Source organism: Talpa europaea (assembly GCF_964194135.1).
Source record: "Talpa europaea genome assembly, chromosome: 2".
Classification (NCBI taxonomy): Eukaryota; Metazoa; Chordata; class Mammalia; order Eulipotyphla; family Talpidae; genus Talpa; species Talpa europaea.
Genome location: NC_140068.1, coordinates 63838627 through 63862368, shown reverse-complemented (window position 1 = coordinate 63862368; position 23742 = coordinate 63838627). Strand labels below are relative to the sequence as shown.

General features: G+C 35.7%; 1 protein-coding gene across 1 annotated transcript; it reads right to left on the bottom strand.

The window, feature by feature from the left end:
* Positions 1–995: 995 nt before the first annotated feature.
* On the bottom strand, positions 996–23414 carry ELOVL4 (ELOVL fatty acid elongase 4; the record flags this gene model as incomplete). Its single annotated transcript, XM_084227915.1, has 6 exons — positions 996–1271; positions 3569–3696; positions 4699–4870; positions 7996–8076; positions 9216–9403; positions 23315–23414. The coding sequence occupies 6 exons, from the start codon at positions 23412–23414 to the stop codon at positions 996–998; spliced, it is 945 nt and encodes a 314-aa protein (XP_084084041.1).
* Positions 23415–23742: the final 328 nt, after the last annotated feature.

Genomic DNA, 23742 nt, shown 5'->3' with positions numbered 1-23742 from the left:
GAAAGTTAATATTAAAATTTATATTAGAAGACTCCTTGATTTTTTAATTAAAATTTATTTAATTTTCAATGTTCTTTCCAACAGAAGAGGTAGGTATTATTTCCACATATGAAAAAATCAGTAACAGCCACAAATCAAAACAAGGAAAGCCTGATAAAAATCAACATATTCTCTTCTAATCGCACATAAATGTAGTTATTTTATGATGATACTAATAAAGACATGAATTGTTTCATGTTCCAGTCAGACAACAATCTTAATTCTCATAATTTATTTCCGATAGTATTAGGAATATTGAAAGGCTGCCTTTTCATCACAAAAATTGTTTCCCACAGTGATTTGTGACACGAGTCAAGGTGACCTTTGGGTCCCCAGACAGGACTTTACTGCAATTCTTTCCTATTTTCACCAACACCATCATCATCAAGCCTCTAAGAGTCTACAGAGATCAGCAAATTTTTTAATTTAATTAAAACCCAAAGGGTATATTCAAACTAGAGGTGGAGAGATTTGACTACTTCAGTCAGCAAATGGATTCAAATGTGCAAATTTCCAAAGTACCCACATTTCTAGCTTTGGACCAAAAAATATAAGGTAACTGATTTTAATCAGTCAGGAATTAGTAATTTAGCCACAAAATTCATAGAGTGTGTTTCTGTGATCATCAGACTGAGGAATGACCATCTATATGATACGTGAAAAATCTCATGCATTAGACAAACAGATGTGGATGGAGGGAGAGTCTCCAAAGTCACATAGTGATTACTTTGGTCTGGACAACGTCAAGGCTAATAAAAAAATGTTTAAAATACAAACTTCATAAATAAAACATCTGGGTATTATATTTAACACTTTACTCAGTCTAAAGGTTACTAATACATGGAGCACATTTGCCTTTTTCTCTCCACCCTAAACCCTCATTTGCTTGTTTTCCCTGAAATTTTATATGAAATGGGAGTATCCTCACTGTCAACAACAGTTAAGGCCCAGTCAATTTACTCTCCTTTTGCTTTTCCATCTTTCTGCTTTTTTCCATTTTCTACCACAAGTTGCTTTTCTGATTTGTTCACACCATTTGCTGAAACACCATTCACAGCTGTTTTTCCAGTTTTTGATTTCTTTGGCTGATTGTATGTCCGAATATAGAAGTTAAGAAACAGACATATGAAACTGACTGCATAGGCAATTAGAGCCCAGTGCATCCATTTTGGGAAGGGGCAATCAGTGTAAAGGGACAGTGCGGTGTGCCCGATGGTCACATGGAACTGAACCTGAAAAACAAAAGGCAAGATACATTAACCTTCAATATCATCAGAATCATCTATCGAAGATACACCCAAACACTGCCAAATCATCCAAAATGTAATGGTTCTCTGGCTCCCATGCCCGGTTCCTCATTCAGGTCACTTCTCAAATGCCATCCCCCTCAACAAAAGCTTCCTGATGGCCAGAACTAAAGTACTCTCCACTCAACTGGACCTCAGTCCCATTAGCCAAAGGAGCTTTTTTCTTTGGTGTAGGTTTTGTTCTTTATAAGAATTGTAAGTATCTGAAATTGTCTTCTGTATTTGCTGACTTCCATTAGTATATAATTGCAGGGGGCAGGGCTATGTGTTGCCTAAGATTCTTGAGTCTTTAGCAGCGCCTGGACTCAATGAATTACTGCTGAAAAATGTTAACTGATGACAGGGAATATCAATGGTCCAAAAGAGTAAAGTAATGGTACGGTAGGCCCTTCAATTTTTGTTTCCTCCTACATTTTAGACTGGTTTCTTTCCAGAAAATTATTGGCATTTGGTGCATGTTTGTTTTTTTTTTAATGAACTTATCATAATGGCTTGTTAAATTTCTTAGAGAACAGCAGGTAAATAAGCACTTGAATTAACACTATCCTTTGAAACCTAAATCTTTTGGTAAAACTTAGTGGATATTTGAGAATAAATGCGAAAAAAAAAAAAGAGAGAGAGAGAGAATCACACTCAACCTGAAGATATTTTAAAAGAAAAGCCAAAATTAAAATGCTTAAGATAAACAAATAGTCTTAAATTCTGGTAAATCAGTAAGTGAATGGTTTTAGATATAAGAATTATGAATTCTGTGGTATTTTTACAAGGATTAACTTTTTATAAGATCAACTTATATGACTAACTTTTATGAGAATTTGTGGCTTGAAAATAGATAACCCTTTACAAAATTTACATCCTTTTTGGAATGGGCAATTATGGCTCGTCTTCAAAGGATAGCATAATCAATATTAATTAGTAAATATTACTAAAATAATTTATTCTACATAAGCCCAAAATGTATTGAAAACCTTCCATGGCAAAATTCAGATTCTAAGGACGTTTGATTTCACAATGGTTCTTTGAACCTGCATCACCGAAAAAGGGTGTGTCGACAGGTGTGACCGAGGGTGGCATCACTCAAGGAGAGTGTGGGTACAGACTCCAAAAACCAGACAGAAAGAGTTCATGTGACTCTTGTCACCTGTTCATTTTCTCGGGACCATGTACAAGTTACTGAGAGAAATAAATTACACAAATTGTATAAAACAGCTTACAGAAAAACTGGAGGAAGATTCCAGTAGCATGTTAGTTACACATTCCAGTAGCATGTTAGTTACACAATCTTTCACACCCCGCATTCCCCCAAAAGTTGTGTTTCCCGTTTGGTCGGCCAGCTGTTTAGCAACTTAAAGCAGAGATGGATGTATTTCCACATGTGATGCCACTGATAAAACTGTGTACAAGCCATTATTACAGCGAATTATCATAAATTCCAAGTGTTGAAGAGTAGTTACCAGGTTGGTTTTGGATTTCCAGTTTGATAACTGGAGTAGTACCTATTTCTGAAAGTGACATCCATGCACCCAGATGCCACAGAAGTCCTATGAGGGTAAGTGATGAAAACTGTCTAAAGACTAGCATATGAAAATACATAGTTCTGCTCTCTCAGGGCTATGTATTAGAGTAGGAAGAGATGTTCTCTGGTCTGCATTTCCTTCATTTATCCACCCCTTCTTTGGGCTGGTGCCTTTTATACCACTTTTACATGTTAAATGTATGGTATCTCTTAGCAGGTACAAAAAAAAGAAATAAAAATCAAAATTAAAGGGAAAACAGAGTGAAGAGAGGTAATAAAATTTGCTTAAGTTAAAAAAACAGCTAAGGATTTCTAATCTTTTTCTCCTTAATAAACTTTTTCTTTCAATAAACAAACAAAAAAAAAAAACAGCTGAGGAAAAAAATTCCAATTTTCCTTGTCACACATGAGGGACTCTGTGGTGTGCTTAGACCTCTAATCTTCTATTTCATAGATGTTTCAAAAGAATATTTCCCTTAGAGAAGCAAAAGTTGTGCTCAACCTTTTAAAAATATTTAGAAAGTGGTTGTGGCTACCAGGTCTATGAACAGAGAACTCAGAGCCAAGCAGCCTCACCTCCCATAGCTAGAACACAGAGAAAGTCAATTTTGGAACAGAAAATTGTCAAAGATGTATTCTCACATCACAATTAACAGATTCAAATATATTCAGTGTTTTACAAGAAGAAACTTCAGACACAACTCACCAGCTGCAACATGGTCAGGTATCGTTTCCACCAAAGATACTTCTGAATCCATGGGCCAAGGGCAGTTAACCCATAGTACGAGTACATAATCACATGGATGAAGGAATTCATCTGGGCTCCGAAAAATGCTTTAGGAAAAATAAGTGGCAATTAATTATAAGATACAGAAAATTTACTAAGCAAGAAACCATTTGGATGTAACGTAAATAAATCCACATTATTTTCTAACTTTCAACCTTGAGTATACATCAGGAATAAAAGTTAAGTAGTACTAATGGAAAGGAAAAGCCTTCTTTTCCAATTATGCTAAGTATTTTTAGACTCAAGTTTTGTCATTTAAGTATCAGTGTTCTTCAAATACAAAGAACTTTCAAAGTGGCAGGTTTTCAAATGTGGTGCTCCAATGGCTTAAGTTGGCCCCAATAAAGAATTGCCTACAATACTTTTCATTCTGCTATTCTTGGGGGAGAAAGATAATGGTACATAAAAGTGCTCAATTAGACTTGCAATTATTACTGTCTTTAAAATGCCAATACACATCTACAGCAAAACAGTACTTATAATGTGAACTGTACTGTGACTTATACTCTAGGTCTCCATCAGAGGAATGGTCTGTTTCCAGCTCAATGATATGAATCATTTTCAGTCTATAGGCATCTGAAAAGCTAAAGGCATATCTTGAGCCAAAATGGGAATTCTGATCTCCTTTAATATTAACCAGGTTGTATACAATTTCCTTTGACTGAGAACCAGCAGGTTCATTTAAGGCCTATCATAGGATGGAAGAGAGCTCTGGGTTTGCGGTGAAAATGGAGCCTTCAAACTGAGATGTTGTATCTTGCCCTTTGGCTCAGAATCAGTAGAAGTGCTCCCCATTAAAATATTACTCACTATATTTAGGGTCACTTTATGCTTATCTCTAGGACAAATGCTTAGGTGTTAATGTAGTCACAAATAAAACTTTCTTCCAATTTCCTTAAAATGGAACTAACAGAAATAATTAACCATGAAAGCAAGTTAAAGTATAAACCAAGTCAAATTTCCAGGACACAACACATTGACACAATTACTTCTCACCCAACACACTGACACAATTAAATGCAAATAGGCAGGCTCCTGAAAATGCTCACCTTGTCCCCCTGCAACCCACTTAATTCCAATCCACCACAAGGTAAACATTGTACAGTGATGATACACATGAAGGAATGAGACTTGGTTGTTTTTCTTCCTCAGGATAAAAAACACTGTGTCCAAATATTCAACTCCTTTAGAAATAAAGTACCACCACAGAGCTGCAGCTATCTGTAAAAAATAAAAAAGGAAAAACAAGCTATAAACACTAGAATGACACAGTCATATGGCTTTCTACTCCTATATACATAAACCCTAAATAATCTTCACCATACAAAATGTACATGGCAAGGAATAATTTTTGTCTAAGTAGGTGTGAAGCCTAGGCATCTATCCAGAGGGAAAATGGAAAAGGTAGAGTCAAAACTACATTTACACAGTGCCAACATTTTAAAGAAAATTTCCCATCTGTTAATGTAGCTGAATATCAGGGAGCACCAAACTGCTGAATACAGAGCTAAAAATACATCCATCTCACTGTGTTTTTCAATTAGGTATAGAAATTGAGATACTTACTTTGGGAAGATATGTCAACTCTTCAGGCTTACAGATTGCCTATCTCGGGTATTCTTAGAAGTATGCTGTCTAGCAACTGGTCTCTATTAGTGTTGGCCTCTCTCATTTTAACAGACCCAATCTCAATAGTTTGTATTAGGCAGTAAAATATTTAAAATGATAAATTGAAACCAAAACAGCAAATATTTCCTAGGTCATAAATATAATCCTGCTTATATGAATAATTCTTTTCTCTTCCTGGGCTCTAATTAAGACACCAGATGGTATACAAAGATTATAATACATGCTGAGATTAGGGATCCAAGGATCTAGTGAGAGGTGACCTCTGCAAGTATGTTTAAAATATTTTACAAGAGGGCCTCCCCAGTGGCACAGCAGTTGAGCACTGGGTTGCGAAGCTGCCCGCAGCCTCTGCAGCACCCGTTCGATCCCCGGCCACCGGGAGAGGGTCCCACATGGCGTGCAGACCTCTCCTGCCTCCCGCTGCTCCCCTCAGCAGTGTACTTCGTCAGTCTGCCTGCTCTGCTCTCCACTCTGACTCTGGTGAATTCTCTTACCCTCCCTTGCTTCTGACTGTACCCAGTGCTTGTATAAATAAATAAATTTTTAAAAAATAAATAAAATATTTTACAAGAATCCTACTATAACAGTAACCTAAACTCAACTCTTAAGTCGAGTATTTTCTATGCATCCTAGGTACAAATAACAAAGAAGGCAGTGAATAACTAAAATCTGTTTATAAACTTTTGTGTGGCAGTGTTTGATAGTTTCATCCCAAGACAGACTTAAGTGTTTTAGAGTTGATCGATCCTCTCATTTTATATCTGCATCTGTTAGATGTCATGGGTTTGTTTACTCTGGATTTATTTTTTGCTTATGAAAAACAAAATTACAATTTTAAAGTGTGGGCAAAGAGGAGAGAGAAAATGAAGTCTTGTATTCGTAAGTTGATATTTATTTACTGAATTTGCTTTAGTACTATTGAGATGATCAATCTGGTTGAAAATAGTTTTGAAATAGTCAACAACTCACAGCAACACCATCTTTAATCTTCACTACTATGCCAGTACTTTAATATAAAATAACTAAAACCATTTTGGCATAGCTAGAAGGTAAGATTTATTATCTTTTCTCCCTCCCCCTCCATCTAGGTCTCTAAATTATACACCATTCACAAAAAATAATAAGCCCCTCTCTTAAGTCCTTAAACTGCATTGGATATCTTTGAATAGGCTACATCAAAGTGAAAAGTGATACTCCTGGCTACATAACAATGAGTGCAAAAAAGAGTGTCTTAGTGAAACACTAATTCTTTTACATGTAATATTAGAAAAAAAAGGAAAATTTCATATTTTCAAATAGATTCAACATGTTGTGAATCTTTAGTTCTTTCTCCTAGATTATAGTTCCACAATAGCTAATTTTTCCAAGAACTGATGATTTATACAAGTCAGGAGGGTAGGTTCAAAATTACCAGACTGCATGTTTTTAAACCCTTAGCCTAAAAATACTAAGTTATTTCACATAATCTGATTTTCTAAGCACACTCCTAAAAGAAAGTAAATATAATGCTTTTCCCTGCCCCTTTTCCCAAACCAAGCCGGACCACAGGAATCAGTTCCTAACAGAGGAGCTCCGCTTGGCAACATGGTTACCAGAAGACAACGCTTTTCTAGCCAGCAAATCTTTAAAAAAGTAGCTGCCCTCATTTTCTTTCACTGACATCACAGACTTCATCTTCTTGTTAGCCTTTCATTTCACATGATCCCTCCCTTACTAGACATCAGCTCCAGAAAGGCAGGGATCTCGTGTCTTCCCACCTGTCTCCCCAATGCCCCTTGCTCTGTCTGCTTATCGTTGGTGTTCAATACATATTTGTGAACTAAATAAAAACAAATGTCAATAAAAGAGGTGATTTTTCATCAGCTCATAAATCTAATAGGGAAATGAAGACATGGACACAAAATGGCAAGCACATTAAAGAAATTTGGCCTTGAGTCTTGATTAATACTGGTATTTATACTGTTCAACCCCAATGTCATAACTTTTTTTTTCCCAAAGGAAGCTCCACATATTATGTCATTACTATATTTATCACATATAACATAAAACACATACATACTGCTATAAGTTTTATATATGTATGTACATCACATAAGCCATGTATTATATGTTTTGTGTAATATATGTAATTTTTAATAAGAACCATAGTACACAAGAGGATTTCAATAAATACTTAAAAAAATACTTGTTATTTCTTCCACTTGAGTAAAATGGTAATTTTACAAATGTAGGTGATTGAAAAATAAAATATGATAATATAATATTACTGGAAGTTTATTTTTGTGCAAAAATAAACTTACTTGATAAAAACTGAGTTTATACCTATACAAATAATGCTATACTTAACTTACCAAACATTTCATAGTTTATAAAACTTTTTTCCTTAAACTTTCTTAACAAAGGAATTACTCTTTATGAATTTCTTTTTTTGACCAATTGCAACAAAAATCTAATACGTTACCTTTGCAATAAGCATTGAACTTTTTTAAGTACTGCATTCTAGTAATCCAACAGTCACTTTTACCATTAAATTAAAGAAGTTAGTGAAGTATGAAAACAGATTCTCAATTGCATACTTTAAAAGAAAAGAATAGCTTTGTTGACTCAGAACAATCCAGTATACTTCTACTACTATATTAAAGTAAGTTTTTCACAAACTGTGGCTTATAAAATTAAACCTACTTCTACCGATTTTACAGTATTTTTAATGTACTTACCCTGACTTCATTAACATCATTAGAATAATCCACACCCTGGCAAATATAGCTATATCCTGCATTATAAGATCCCATGAATAACTGGGGAGAAAAAGGAACAACATTTAGAGTCAAGTTTGGTGCCTACAGTATTAAAATATTAAATATAACACGCAAACTTTCAATGATCTTAAAAAGCAATATTGGCTAAAAAACTTCAAATGTATTAAACATTTAGTGTGTTAGATTTTTTAAAATTTAATGTCAACTCATTCTAAACTTGAAATTGAAATAAAAAATAAAAGTTTTTGACTGAAGTTAATTTTATATCCTTTATAATATTAAGAGAAATTTTGATTACCACAAAATAGTTCTAAGAGTTGCAGTGATTTCCTGTCTTGATCTAGTATAGTTTGTATCTAACAAATTAGGTAAAAAGTATCCACAAAAATTAAAGTTTCTATGAAGTTGAGATTCTATAGTCTAAGATGCAAATTTAGGATAAAAAAAATTAAAGGGGAAAACTGTTTATATTCCTAGCATCAATAGTCCAGTTCTCTGGGATCATACAGAATTTTAGCGAGGAATCTCTTAGCAACCAAATTCTTATATTCTTACTACTTAAAAAATAGCCATGTCAATCTAGCCTTTAGAATTTCCTTTCAAAGTGTCATGGAACTTTGCTGGTACCTAGAAAAATACACTATAATTAATAAGAACATTTGTATAAGAGTTAACCCATTTTAGTCCCAACCCAAAATACAATGACATGTAACATGTACTATTAACTTGAAAGCAGTAGTCTACATCTACATATTTGATCCGTTACAAACCTGAGATCGCAGAACAAGAATTATACATAAATAGCTGTAACTATCTCCTGAATGGTTAAGAGTGCCAACCACAATGCCAAAATGATCTCACTTATCTCTGATACCCTAAGAGCTAAGTATTGATATATTCCCATTTTACAGACTCAGAGAAGTTAAATCATTTCCAATGTCCCAAAAGCTAATAAGGGATATTTTAGAATCCACTTGATTTTAAAATTCCATGTATATTTCATGTATACTTCACTTTTTTTTTAATCCAAAACCAAAAAATGCCAATCATGTAAAATTTACTGCTAGAGAAGCTAAGTTATCTTGAGGTACAATATTACAATGATGGTTTTACACATTCTCATCTTAAAATTTCTAATAACCCTGGGAATCATAATTGAAAGACTTTAAGAAAGTTACCTCTTTGAAGATAAAAAAGTTAAGCAAAACCATTCCAAAATTATAGGCGATCAGCACTAAGCGCATCTGAAAAGGTTCTCGGTCCTTCATCCATTTTGGACCCAGCCACACAAACAGGAGATAAAGCGTACTTATGCAAAGTGTGGGCCAGGGAGACTTCATCAGAGGCCAATCCTCCACCCGTTTATCTAGAAAGAAAACACAAAAACATAAAATTCATTAAATGATGAAATTTTTTTAAAGATTTATTCATTTATTTATACAAGATCCGGGGTACAGGTCAGATTCGCAGGCGGGTGAGGATTCACCAGAGACAGAGCAGGGAGCAGAACAGGCAGACTGACGAAATACACTGCTGAGGGGAGCAGCGAGCTAGACAGGAGAGGTCTGCCGCGTCATGTGGGACCCTCGCCGGCAGGCCAGGATCAAACCAGCACTGCAGAGGCTGCGGACAGCTTCACAGCGCTGCGCTCAACTGCCTGCGCCACCAGGGGAGGCCCTAAACGATTAATATTTTATAAAATGAATTTATTATGAATTATAATGTCTCCACTATAGTTTTCCTAGGTTCCTAATCTGTAGTGGATGAACTACAGACCACTATTTTTTGAGTCCCAACATAAAGACCAAAGAAATGAGACTGATTCCTGTAAGTGACTTTTCACTATGAAGTTTCATTACACAGGGAGCACATAATGTTTTGTAGAGAACAAAGGCAGGAAATGAAGCTCACTAAAAATATAGAACAAGTTTGAGATGAAAAGTTAATGAAAGATTTCAAGGAGAAGAAATTTTAGAAACTCGTCATCTACACTCAACATATCAAATTTATCAGTGCCGTTAGGAAGCTGCTCCCTTCTATGCATAAAAGAAGTAGTTAACTAAGGGGTGTGGGGTAAGGGAAGTCATTCCCTGGAATGTTTCCAGTCAGTGAAGACAAGAGTACATTTATGTTTGAAGCATTAAGTGAGTGATCATTATCGTTTTACAATTTATTTAAATGGCAATCACCATATTCAAGACAATTTTTCCAACTTACTCATTGAGAACATAAGTTCATTTTTATTATCCATTAGTATAACCAATCTATGTGCTTTTCTCTAAAGCGACAAATCATTTACCTTACAAGTGTAAATACACACCGAATGCAACACTTTATTTCACTTAAAATGAGTCAACTGTCCTTACTAGAATATGCACCTCTGTGTCAATTTTATTAGCGTTTCACCACAAACAGAACATTTCTAAGAGAAGCATGATCAAGAGAAGTGGGATTAAAAATTTAATTTTCTAATACATTATACAAAGATATTGAAATTAATTTTCATATTTCTAAAACCTAACAGCCCCACTTCAGGTCATGGAGATGCTAAGGTATCCTATTCCTACCCACAATTCTTTTCCACGAGATTGATACAAAGAGCAATGTATTTATTATTCCTTCATGTAACAAAGAAAAAAAATTCAAGTGCAAGGAGATTTTAGTTTCTAACATGATATATTTCTCACTCTTAATAATACACAGAATTGCTACTGACTTCAAAGGAAATTCTGAGCAACAAAGAGGGAAAAAAAATGAAAAAAAGTGTAAAAATTTACTCCAAATTAATATTAAATAAAAAAGCTCATTCTTTTTGATATATAATGTGAGTATCCTGCACCATTCTCTCATTATAGAGAGAAGTACTGAAGACAGAAAGAAAAAGAGAGAGAAGAAGCTGGAGATCTGACAATATCAAATACTAACAGAGGTCAATGTGAGAGTAAAAGGATGGAGGTAAGAGAAATACCAGAGCACACATGCTACACTCTACCAGTAAACAGATAGGCTGAGTTTTAATACCAGCTCGCCACTGAACCTAGGAGCTTTAGTGCACAATATGAATTCATTCCCTTTATGTATGAAAGAGAGAAGGGGTACTACATTAGTGTTTTTACAACTTTAATGAGAAAACGAAGCATCTGGGAGGCACAGTCAAAACGCAGGATCTTTCTCAGTAGCTGGGATGCTGCCCAGCTAAGAAACATTTACATTTTCTAGGACACGAATTATGCCAATATTTCATAGATGACCTTTTGAGCAGCAAGAAACTAGGTGATCGCTTAGTTTGTTTTTTTTTTTTTTTTACTTCTTAAAATTAGTACTTTTCAAACAATATCTAAGAGGAAGAATGGAATTGAAGGTGAGGAAAATGAGATCATAAAAATAGGGAAGTTTCAGTGATCTGGAGACTTAGAGGACCTCAACATGTCTATTTCATTACAGCATTCCTCATCACATCGTCCTGGGACCTTCCTCTAAAACGCAGGAGCAAATGTAAGGCAGGGGCTGGGCATTCGTTTGTATTGCAAGGTCTATCAAGGTGCCTAAATAGTTATCTGATGAACAAATGAGTGGATGATTTTTTTTCCCCATATTTGTCTTTTATTCTTTATCCCTTCACTGAAATCCAACAGTACATTTATTGCTCCTTCAGGGTCCTATGGTTCTTCTGGATCTTCCTTTACTCCATTATGTTAACATACAACTTCAGCCTGAAGTTAACAACACTTGAGGAGAGTATTTAGGGAGTACAGGTGCGCTCTATAAGGCTCAATGTTCACTTTCTCCACGAAAAATGGCAACGCCCTCACTTCTGTGGCCAACAATTTAAGTGATGTACTCATTTAGCAACCACCTAACAAAGTCCTGTCTTCAACCTATCCTTCTCAAATTAGACTTTCTAGTTCACAAGGCTCAAATAACTCTTGAAAATTCCACCTCCAATTATTATTATGGAATAGCACTAATTGCCAACAACCTGCATCACAGGATAACAACTCTCATCTTATGGTAATATTTGCCTGAAATTTCTCCATGGCTTTGCAGTTATGTCTTCCTGAATTTGTTTGCATTAATATTTCTTTTAGTATTTCTAACAAGATTCAAATATGCCATGCTTTTATGTTTGCTTTTCCATTAAAAAGGCTTGATTGCATCACAATATTGTTATGCAATGATATGAAAATTCACCACTGCCAACAAGTCCCCCGAGTCTTGAAACAAACAACAACAAATATGTATGTATGTATGTATGTATGTATGTATGTGAAAACTGAACAGTAAAGGATAATTATAAATACTGAAAATTTAAGTATTTTATACAACCTTAAAATAATGAATTATCTAGCTTTTCATTAACTCAAATGTTTAAATAATATCTTTTAGTCTGCTATCTTCTAAGAGAGATGTGTGCAATTTGCTTAAATTTTCCCCCAGTTTTATTTAAAAATAATTGACATACTTCAATGTCAAAGTTTAAGGTATGGGCATAATGACTGATTTACATATATTGTGAAATTATTATAATAGATTCAAGCTAACATTCACCTTCTCATGCAGATACAATAGAAAGAAAAGAAAAAAGAAAAAAATTCTTGTGATTACTCTTGTAACAACTTTCCTATATATTATACAGCAGTGTTAGCTATAGTCATCATGTTGTGTCTTATTTACTTACAACTGCAAATTTGTACCTTTTGATTACCCTCCTCAAATTTTCCCTCCCCGCACCCCAACCCTCTGGCTCTGGTAACCTCAAGTCTGGTCTCTTTTTCTATGAGTTTTTTTTTTTTAAGTAACATTTTAAAGATAAATTAAATCCTCTACTCATTTGAGCTATACTGAATCCATATGTAGATGGTGCATATTAGAGTAAAAGAAGATATATTTATAGTAGGTTGTCAATATTCTAACCCTACAGTTATGGACAGGGTTCCATAACATGAATTTATTAGGGGAAAAAATGAGAGAGAAAAAGTCTATTGAAACCTATCCCTACTGCTACCACTGAAGACAAATTTCTGGTCTGAGGAATACCAAGGTCAAATGGGTTTGATTTAACACTATTGAAAATTCTCTATTTTAAAAGCTTTGGGGAGAGGAGTGTTAATATGGCAAAATGTAGATTGACTCTAGTCTATTTGTCAAATTATCTTAATTTATATTTTATACTATTAATGTTTGTGTTATGTCATTGATTTTGGTCTTTTTTTTGAGCCTATCACATTTTTTAAGGTTTTATATGGCATGCATACCTTTATCTAGAATCATATAATTTTAGAATAGAAATGATGCCTTTATCTTAAAACGCAACTGAAGTGGGGCAAGAGAATTGATAAAAAAGGTGGAACAAGAGCCACATATCTCCCAGCAGCTATTCTAGTACCACTCAGGCATCAAGTCCATTGATTGGGGGGAGAAAATTTCCCATTAGTTTCTTCCTCAATTATGAGTATAAATGGTATTCTTTTCCTTCAAGGGAAGGGAAATAGGAAAAACCTACAAAACTTCCCTCAGCAGAAAGAAGAAGAACAGATATACTCAAACCAAGTCTTACACTTTCTAAGGGGCTGCATCTGGCAAGCCTGGTGTAGGATCATAAATGCTCTTAAAGCCATAACATGACAGAGTGATGGGAAAGGACTAAGGATGTCTAGCCTGGAAAAAGGAAAGAAGCCTCATCAAATACTAAAAACCTAGAGAGAGCAGATTTCTTTCCTCTTTCTAGAATGCAGAATTAGAACCAACGAGATATTTATAAGGGAGATAAATTACATCTAAAATTAGAAAATTTCTAAGCATAGGGTTGGTCTTTCTCTAAGTAGAAGGAACTACCTCCTTTGGTAATGAGTTCGCACTCCTGGTTAAATTTAAGCAAACCTGAAGCTAAATATTATTGCTAATCAAGTTCAGGAGTTAGAGACTTTATTTAAATAAGAATTACTAGAATGCATTATACCTTACCCTTTCCAAATCTCCAGGAACTAATTTCCATTTAGAACATTTTGACTGTTTCATAAAGTTCATGCCCCATAGAACTAATTTACAAACATTACTTTGGTCAGCAATTATACAATTTTATCAGTATTAAAGAATATGGAGTGGTTGACAAACTGTATGTTGGTTAAAACTCACAAACTCTTCACTAAAAAAGAGCTAATTTTCATCATGTGTAAATCATGCCTTTATGAAAAGTGGGAGAGAAAAATAGTCCATCTGAATTGGGGCTCCTCGTGAACACCCTCCACCAAAAGGTTTTATTCTAAACCTGACTTGTATCACAGAATCACACAGCATGGCGGACAGATAGATAGAACAGTCTTTCAATTCAGACCTTCCACCTCTCCTGGCCTAAGTGATTTGGGACAGGTTATTTGTTCCCTAGTAGACTTCTCAGAAACAACAGTTACAAAAATCTTCCCTGTGCAAATATTGGTATTCAAAATCCAAACATCCCTTTCAGTGCCAGCAAAGATCATAAGACCTTCAAGAAAATGGTAGTAATATTTCCCTTTAGCAACAAACAAAACAGAAAAAAACTGAAGATACTATTAGACTGTGCATGTATTTTAGAGAATTTTGGTCTCTTGCTAACAGTTCTATAAATTGATTAGCTTCTGGGTAAAATACCATTGATTTTGAATTTATTCCTTTTCACTAATTTACAAGTTTTGAGCCCTAGTATTATGAAACTTGGCAGAAATTTTCATAATTCACTTTGAACATACTGTTTTATGGTCTCGGCTACTCTATCATATGGAAGGAAATCAACTTCATCTTCTCAGGCTAAATACCACCATAGATATAGATATATAAATTTATATAAATGAATATCACTTTTAATTTAATCTCATACAATAGCCCTTAAAGTACCTTTGAGTATTTAAGACATTTTTCTTTACATTACTTATGGTAGTATTATGAACTTTGTTCAGCTTTAATATTCTAAGTGGTGATACTATGTAAATAGGATAGCAGTAAACTAAAATAGGAGAAGATTCACAGGTCAGAGGACCAATCATTGCTCTCCTACTTAGCTGGTATGATGAAGAGACAAGGGCACTGGGCTAAGTGATAAAACAACCTACTCAGACCATTACACTATAGTGCGCATCTACAAGTTATTTAACTTGTGTGCTGCACAGGGACTTCCGAACATATGGAAACAATACTTGTCAGGCCTAACTCTTAGCAAACTATAAAACAAAATACACAGGCAAGGTTCTTTTCCTTGTTATTTGCTAGTTTCTGGCCACTTGGGTGGCTGTTGATAAGGCAGCAGCTATGCATTCTCATCATAAGGTTATTTTACTATAAACTAGAAACAATAGAATAAAAGCTCGACTGTTATATCATAAAACACTGAAAAAAATTATTTCTACAGGTGCCATCATTTAAATTTTGTAATATAGGAAATTCTGTTAACTCTAATAAAAAACATGCAAAATTTATCATCTTAATAACCACTTTTAAGTGTATAATTCAATAGTGTTAAGTATATGTGCACACTGGTGCTTAACCAATCTCGGGTCTTTCCATTTTACAAAACTGAAACTTTGTACTGACTAAACAACTCCCTATCTCTGTCTCCTTCAAGACCCTGGCATCCACCACTCTACTTTCTGATTCTTTGATTTTAAGTACTTTACAGACCTCATATAAAAGGAGTAACAGTATCTGCCTTTTTTTGTGACTAGCTTATTTTACTTAGTGTAAAGTCCTCAAGGTTCAGCCACACAGTAACATTTGTCAACATTTCTTTCCTTTTTAAGGCTGAATAATAGTCCACTATATATTCATCCAGTCATTTTGTTTATCCATTCATCCATCAATGGATATTTGGATTACTTCTACCATTTGGCTATTGTGACCGCTGCTGCTATGAACAGGGGTGTGCAAAAATATATGAAATTTGCTAATGATGCATGTCTGTGTCTAAGTTTTTATTTGATAAACAAAAGTAAAAACAGAGAAATTTACTCATTTGAAATCTCCAATTCAAAAACACAGATGCCTTTATACAATTACACCTAACAGTAACGAATTTCTTCAGTGCATTAATACATTTACCTTTCAAACTCCAGGGCTTATATTCTAATTAAATGTAAACATAAATAAAACATAATGGTAAGGTATTTTTTTCAGAATGATGATATTCCATGAAGAAAAATGTGTGATAAAATTATATGTAAAATTAAAGAATAAACTTAAACACAAAATATTTAATTTCTTTTGTTTCCCTTGTATTCAAAGATCTACTTATTTGTAGTGATTTCACAAAAAATTTTAAACAATTCCTCCAAATTTAATTTTGAAATGCTTAAAGATAGACTATCTGTAATTGAAAATCTTTTGTAATGATGTACAATAAAAATTTACAATTCTTATAGAAAAAATATAAAGAGTAAATTTAGACTATGTAAACCATTGCTTTAGAAGATCTTAGATGGATTCAAGGTTGTCTTAAGATATCATGTAGTGTCCACAGTCTCTAGTACAGGCAGAAATATAAGATCCAGAGAATCTTGACTAGCTTGCCCAAGACCTGATAACAAGTCATTTTGAGAAGTTGCACATTATATAACATAATAATTGGATGTACACATATATTTTGTATAATAAATTTATTCTTTAATGTTATTCCTATCACTTTTGACAAAATATTTAACTCTTGGTTAATTAAGAAGTATCTAAATTGTTAAATGAGTACAGTTTTATAGCAATAAACAGTGTTATGCCAAAACAGGGGATTAAATATCTGTACCCTTTTGTTTTTCTATTCATTTACCCATTTGTTATGGAGCATATAAAAAAAAATAAAAAGGACTAAATAAGTGTACCTGTTATTTTTGACTACTGGGACAACACCTAACAGTTTATTGGAAAAAGACTGGAATACTGCACAAGATGAGGTTTTGAATTACTGACCTATATCTGTTTATTTGAAATTGTTTTACTTATTTGAAGAATTTTTAAAAGTTGCATTTATATCCAGAATGTAAGAGTTAAGTGAGATCTCAGACAGTGCTTAATTCAACAATCTCAATATATACATGAAAAAAAATTGAGACTAGAAAAGAAAGGAACTCTATAGCTACTTAGCAGAGACCCAAGACCAAAGTCTCAGTCATCTAAATTCTATCAGTGTTCCTTCCATTCTCTATATCATGATGCCCTCCCTGCTTCTATTCACATTATAATGCTTCTGCAGGAGGAAGAGATTTTGTATCTCCTTAAAGTAATTGTTTTCTGTTAGTAAATAATTTACTTTGATTTTTTTTGGTTTGATTAATAATTAATAATTTGGTTTGATTTTTTCATTAATGTTACTTAACATCAGGGGCCTCCCTGGTGACACAAGGGGTTAAGTCTCAGCACTATGAAGCTATCAGCAGCAACTGCAGCATGAATTCGATCCCCAGTCAGGGAGCTACCCACGTGGCACAGCAGGCCTCTCCTGTCTTGCCCACTTCTTCCCTCAGCAGTGTATTTCAGTCAATCGCCTGTTCTGCTCCCCACTCTGTCTCTGGTGAATCTTCTCACCCCATCCCATCCCCACACCTCTGGCTTACACCCCAGCTCTTGCATGCATAAAATAAATTTAAAAAAAGAAATCTTTAAAAAAAATTTTTATGCAACATCAATCGAACATGACTAACTTATGATATATTATTTTTTAAAAAAAGCTTTCTATGATCTAGTATTACTCAAAGTCTTATTAGTGTTTAGCAACTAGCATATATCATTGTTTAAAATTATGTTAGATTAAAGGGGTCATCTCTTGATGCACATCAGCTCTACAAATATATGTGGCATTTCCTCATGGTGAAGAAAACACACAAAGTGAAAAGGTAAACAACAGTGAAAATTAAACACTTCAACACAATAGTCACAAGAGAAATGATACCTGGAAGTATTTGAGTAATGACTGAAGGCCATGGGATCTGAGGAAGAAAGGAAATATCAACGGGGTTGGGATTCTGGTCAAAAAAAGACTTTTAGAAGGAGGGAAAGAGCATGGGGTTCTGGTGAAGCATACCTGGACAGGCAGACAGGGGAAATTCCAGTAAAAGCAAAAGAACAGTGTGATGAGAGGTTAAAATCAAGAAATCTACCAAAAACTAGTGGCAAGGGAAAAAACAAAAATCAAACAAATCATATAAACATGTGCATATTTATTCAAGGGGGAGTTAGCCAAGTTCACTGGAGTTTCAGGTGTGTGGGCAGGGAAGTACTGACTGATGAGGCTAGAAAGGACATTTGGATGCTGTCTTTGAAGGGTCATTTCTCATTATTTCCTCCCTTTTCTAAGTCAAAACCTTCACATAGTAAAGAATATATTCTAATATATCCTCATTTTTAAAGGAAAATAAAACAATAGCCCTGCGATTTAACAGAGAAATTTCCTGATAATAGAAAGGAAAAAAAGGAGCCATCTAAAAAGAGAAAAGACAGATTTTGTTACACAACTCTTCCCCAGGTGTTAATATCTGTCTAATTTGAAATAACAAATGAGTCAATCCAAAATAGTATTACATCATTTGCTAATGGCACTATCATGTAACTTGAGAAAAAAATAAAACAAATTGAATCTTAAAAGGATGATCAAAATCTTTACAGTTCTAAAAGTCACCAAAAAACCCCCCACTATCTGATAGATTGATCTGCATAATTCTTAAAACCTTCTCTTCTTAAGCCAAAGAATCTAACTGTATAAAACTGTCCCCCTGACACCAGTTTTAGAACTTGTATTGTTTACCCTCCTGGAGTTCCATCAGTGATTGGATATTTTACTACATGTTTTTGGAGACTGAACAAGAACATCAGAGACTAAAGTTCATAAATCTATCACCAAAAACTAGTAGTGAAGGAAAAAACAAGAATCAAACAAGTCAAATGAAACAAACAAACAAAACCCACACATGGCCTGTACCTCCTAAGTGTTTTAGGAAAGTTACAAGAGAAGGAAAACTCGGCTCTTAGCAGGCCCCCTCTTAGAAGCTGGGTAGCTGCCTAGAACTTAGAAAGTCTTTTCTCATAGGGACATTAACAATGGTAACTGGGTTTCCTGGCTAGGCCAAATTCAACCCATCTTATGCAATAACAAGTGAAAACCATATACCAACTATAACAAATAATAAAAATAATGTAAATATTCTAGACCACACTAAGACATATGCTCCTCTGCCCCTAGACAGATATGTTTTTACCTCCGTTTACTTGAATGAAGTTAAAATGCCCTTCCACAAGTCCCAGGATGTGTCAAAGACCTATAAACACATTCCCAAAAAAAGTTTCCATGGATTTGACTTTTACTCTTTGACAACCATTTTCCTACCTACCAATCCAAATAGTTTCCAAAAGTATCCACATCAATTTTATATGATGGAACAATTAAATATTTTAAAAATAGAACTTGTATATTCCTATCCCAATTCAAGACTGTAGTACAGGTAAAAGTAGATATGAGATGCATAGAGAAGGACTCTTCTGACCTTGCCTGAGCTCCAACTATATCTGACTCTGACAGATCATTCTACCTTCAGACTATGAACACCTACACTTCAAAGTGAAGTTAAGCCTGGATAGGCTGGCTTCAATGCTCTAACTTCAACTCCTAAATAGATACTAATTTTTCACCAAAATATGAATTACCGTATTTGTGAACAGAGCAATGTCAAGCCCTACCCCCATGTGCATGTGGATACATATTCCATAAAGAGTGGTTGTTTAAAAACATGAGGTCAAAAAGAAATATGGTGGCAAAGGAAGAATGTGGTTTTGGGAGACGGGGGTGTGCTGGCTATTAACTGTCCAGCATGTTTCTATACTAAATGTCAGTGACACAAAGGACACTAATAAGCATTTATTAAAAACATTTATTAAAATAAATGCAATGGGTAATGTGGATAATTTGGGTATTTATAGATTAGAGAATAGTAAGATTCATCAGTTTTAACAATTCACATACAAATTTTCTTCATTAGATACACACTTTGAAACTAGGATCCCAGTCACAATAATTTTAACATAGTCATAAAGTAAAAACAAAGAAAAACCCACAATGGCATTGACTACCTATCCCCATTCTACCAGTGTGTACAAAGTCCTACGTCAGTCTATACTTTCCTACATAATACAAATCAGGATTAATTCACTTGTTTGAAATATCAAAAATTAGGGAAGTGAAAAATTATTTTTGCTATTTTTCTAAAAGTACAGCTCTTTCAAGTTTCAACTCCAATGTACAAAGTGTTAATCATATAATAAAAGTAAAATTTTCAATATTACTACTCTATGGGCTCCATGCAGTATTCGCTAAATATGTGCCTTTTGGGGTCTTCCTGGTAGCTCAGGTTAAAATCTCAGTGCTATCAAGCTATCGCTATCGCCAGCCACTGCAGCACAAGTTCGATCCCTGGCCAAGGAGCTAACCCACATGGCTCAGCAGACCTCTCCTGTCTCACCTGCTGTCCCCTCAGCAGTGTATTTCAGTAGATCCTCCTGTTCTGCTACCCACTCTGCCTCTGGTGAATACCCCCCAAACCTCTGACCTACACCCCAGTTCTTGTATGTATAAATAAATAAAAATTAACCCATAAAATAAATAAATAAATATGTGCCTTTTGAAAAGCCTAGATTTTACACATTGTTATAAGTATGTTTTATTAAATAGTAATATTTGATATGAAAATAAAAGGATATTTTCCATACTGTTTGCCCTAGGGCAAAGACTCTTGAATCATTAATTATACTCTACAAATCTATGACTATTCCTATTATGACAGTCCAAAGTAGATATAGTTTATTTATGACAGGTAGAAACCTCAGCGGAGAGAAATATTTAATGAACTAATAAAAAAGAAAGAAGCATATAACTACTATCCTGGGAATCAAGGCACTCAAGGCCATAGAACCCATTTCTTTCTCTCTCCAAGTAATTTACATCCTTTTATCACACTCATCACTATTTCTCAAGACTTCTTTCTCTCCGCCCATTTCTATTTCCCCCTTTCCAAATATCTGACTCATCAAATTTTTCTTCAGCTTCATCTAATAAGGTAATTTTCTTCACTTAGTTTTTCATGAAATTCTATGGAAAGGGGATTCTTTTGGAATTCGAGCAGTGTGAATTAGTCAAAGAAAAGGAACATAGGGTGGTGGGAGGAGGGAACAGGACAACATAGGGTTCAGATCTATTCAGCCTAAATCTGAAAAATATTACTTCTTATGCAGCATTAAAACAGAATAGACTACTTCCCACTAAACCTCTAAGTTGGTTAAGAAACACTGTCTACCTACACCAGGTAGCTCATGACAGAAACAAGAAAGCAGTCTCAGGTTTCGCAAGTGGATAGGATAGCCAGAGCATCAGTGAATACCTTCTCTACCGGCCCGTGAGAGGTCACCTGAGTTCCAGTGGCTACATTCAATTCTCTCGGTTGGCCCACGATATTATAAATATTATTTTATATGCTCTTCACAGGCTAGTAACAAGTTTTCACCGGGGGCAAATGCACAGGCTCCTATTTCATTTATGACACCTTTTGCACAATCATCATTAGGAAAGAATTAACTACAGGCAGGTGTATTTTACCTTTGCTCTCAATTATTCTTTGTGAGACTCAAGAGGTGGGAAAGCACTGATAGGAAGGGAAGGACAGACAGGAATGAGAACTCCTGGGTGCGGCTATGGCTATATGGAGATGGCAGGATCTTGACAATGTCTGAACTCTAAAGTATGCAAAGTGCAACTACCTGCCAGAGAGCTTGTCTAATGTTCAGTTCTGCACAATTGTGTAAAGGGAAACCCTGATGCAATGCTTAAATAACCAAAATCACAAAAATGGAGGGAAGGACACATCTTTCCTACTTTTTTTTAATAGGTAAAGCATAAATTCAGTTTAACAGTACAGAGAAGATTTCAAAAGAAAAGACTCCATTAAAACTGCCTTTTAAGTATTTTCAATTGTGGTATCTAATCAAATAGCTAATTTCTGTGTTTAACTTGAGATCTTCTGAAAAAGAACACAATTTCATAAAGAAGTTAAAAATCACATCAATGTCAAAGAATAATTTTGTCTCACAAAAATAATTCCAGGACACATTTTGTCCACAACATATATCCTATGTATTGTACTGCATTCATGCTACAACCACTGTCCCATTTACTCTAACAACAATCATGAAACTATAGAAATATATTTTCATTTCTAGGGAAGGAAGACAGAGTCCTAAGATGTGATATTAATCTCTGCCACTGCTGAGATGCAGGGTGGAATACTGCAAAACAACTAGGATATTTTAAATCATAAAATCATATCTAAAATTGTGTTAGCCTAATTTTTTATTTAAAAAAAGTCTAAATGTTTTAAAGCCAAAAGCAACTGAAGCAAATAAAGAAAATAAATTATAAGATGCAAAAATAGCACATCACAACTGCTTCCTCTGAAAATTTCAGGCTTTATAAATCAACTAAATGATGACCCCTGTCAAAGGAGCCGCAACTGCTAAAAGGAAAAGTTTGCTGATTTAAGAAAACTGCACATATGTAGGCTTCTGGGACAACCTCTAGGTGCTGCTATAGAGACCCCCTTCCTAAAGACTTTAATTCTTTCTCGGTGTTTTAGCCTCCGCCTCCCCCTGACTGCACTGCGCAAAGCCTTTGTAGACAATCCCTGCAAACACATTTGCTGTTGGAAAAGCCTCAGACACTAACATTCTTCAAAGTTCAAGGAGTCAAAATTTCATTTCAAATTACACAATCTATGGATGGGCTGTATAAAAAAAAAAAAATTAGATCAGCAGTTTGCATCCAAGTAATCGAGAGGCCCAAGAAGCAAAAAGACAGCTACATTGGCACCCTCTCCCCTCCCCCAGCCATCTCTCCATACGAAATATTACTAAATGTTAAAAAGCAACCCGGTGCATAAGTTAGAACTGTCAGATGAGATCGGGAAATGTGGGAGTACAGGGTGGGGCGTTTCCTGCGAGGAGCTCTTAGCACAGACTCCATCTGATATGTCAGCTCCTGCATCCTAGAAGCTGCTGAGAGATGGTGGCAGCTCAGAGGAAAACTGTGCGAGCGTCAGGGGGAGGGGGAGGCCTCAACGTTCGAATGAGATTAACCAGCGCCTGTCCGCGGTCCGGGTGCGCCCGCACCTCCTCTGATCCGCAGCACCCCAACAGCCGCAGCGAGAGCACCGGGCTGCAGGGCCGGGCACCGGGCGCTCGGAGGTCACGGGGCCGGGCGCGGATGGGGACCCCAGCGGCTTACCTCTGATGGACCAGGTCCAGCGGTAGAGCTCCACGGTTTCGTTAAGCGCATTGGACACCACATTCAGGACACTGCCCGGCTCAGAGTCCAGGAGCCCCATCGCGACAGTGAGCGAGCGCTGGTAGCGGAGGGAGGAAAAAGTGGAGACCCCGGGGAGGGTCGACCTCGGAGGCGAAGATCGAGGGAGCGATTGGCAGCTGGGGACCCCTCCAACAGCGGCGGCCCAGCTGCGCCTTCCTTTCCTCCTCGGGGCGCAGCGGCCACAGGGATGCTGCGGCTGCGTCTGCGGCGGCGACGAGCCGGACCGAGGAGAAGGCACGTCAAGGATCCCTGGAGGAGGAGGAGATCCCGCTGTGAGCGCCGTGCGCTGCACCACTCTGCCGCCTTGGAGCTGCGGGGACTCCAATCGCCTCGGCCCGCGTCACGTG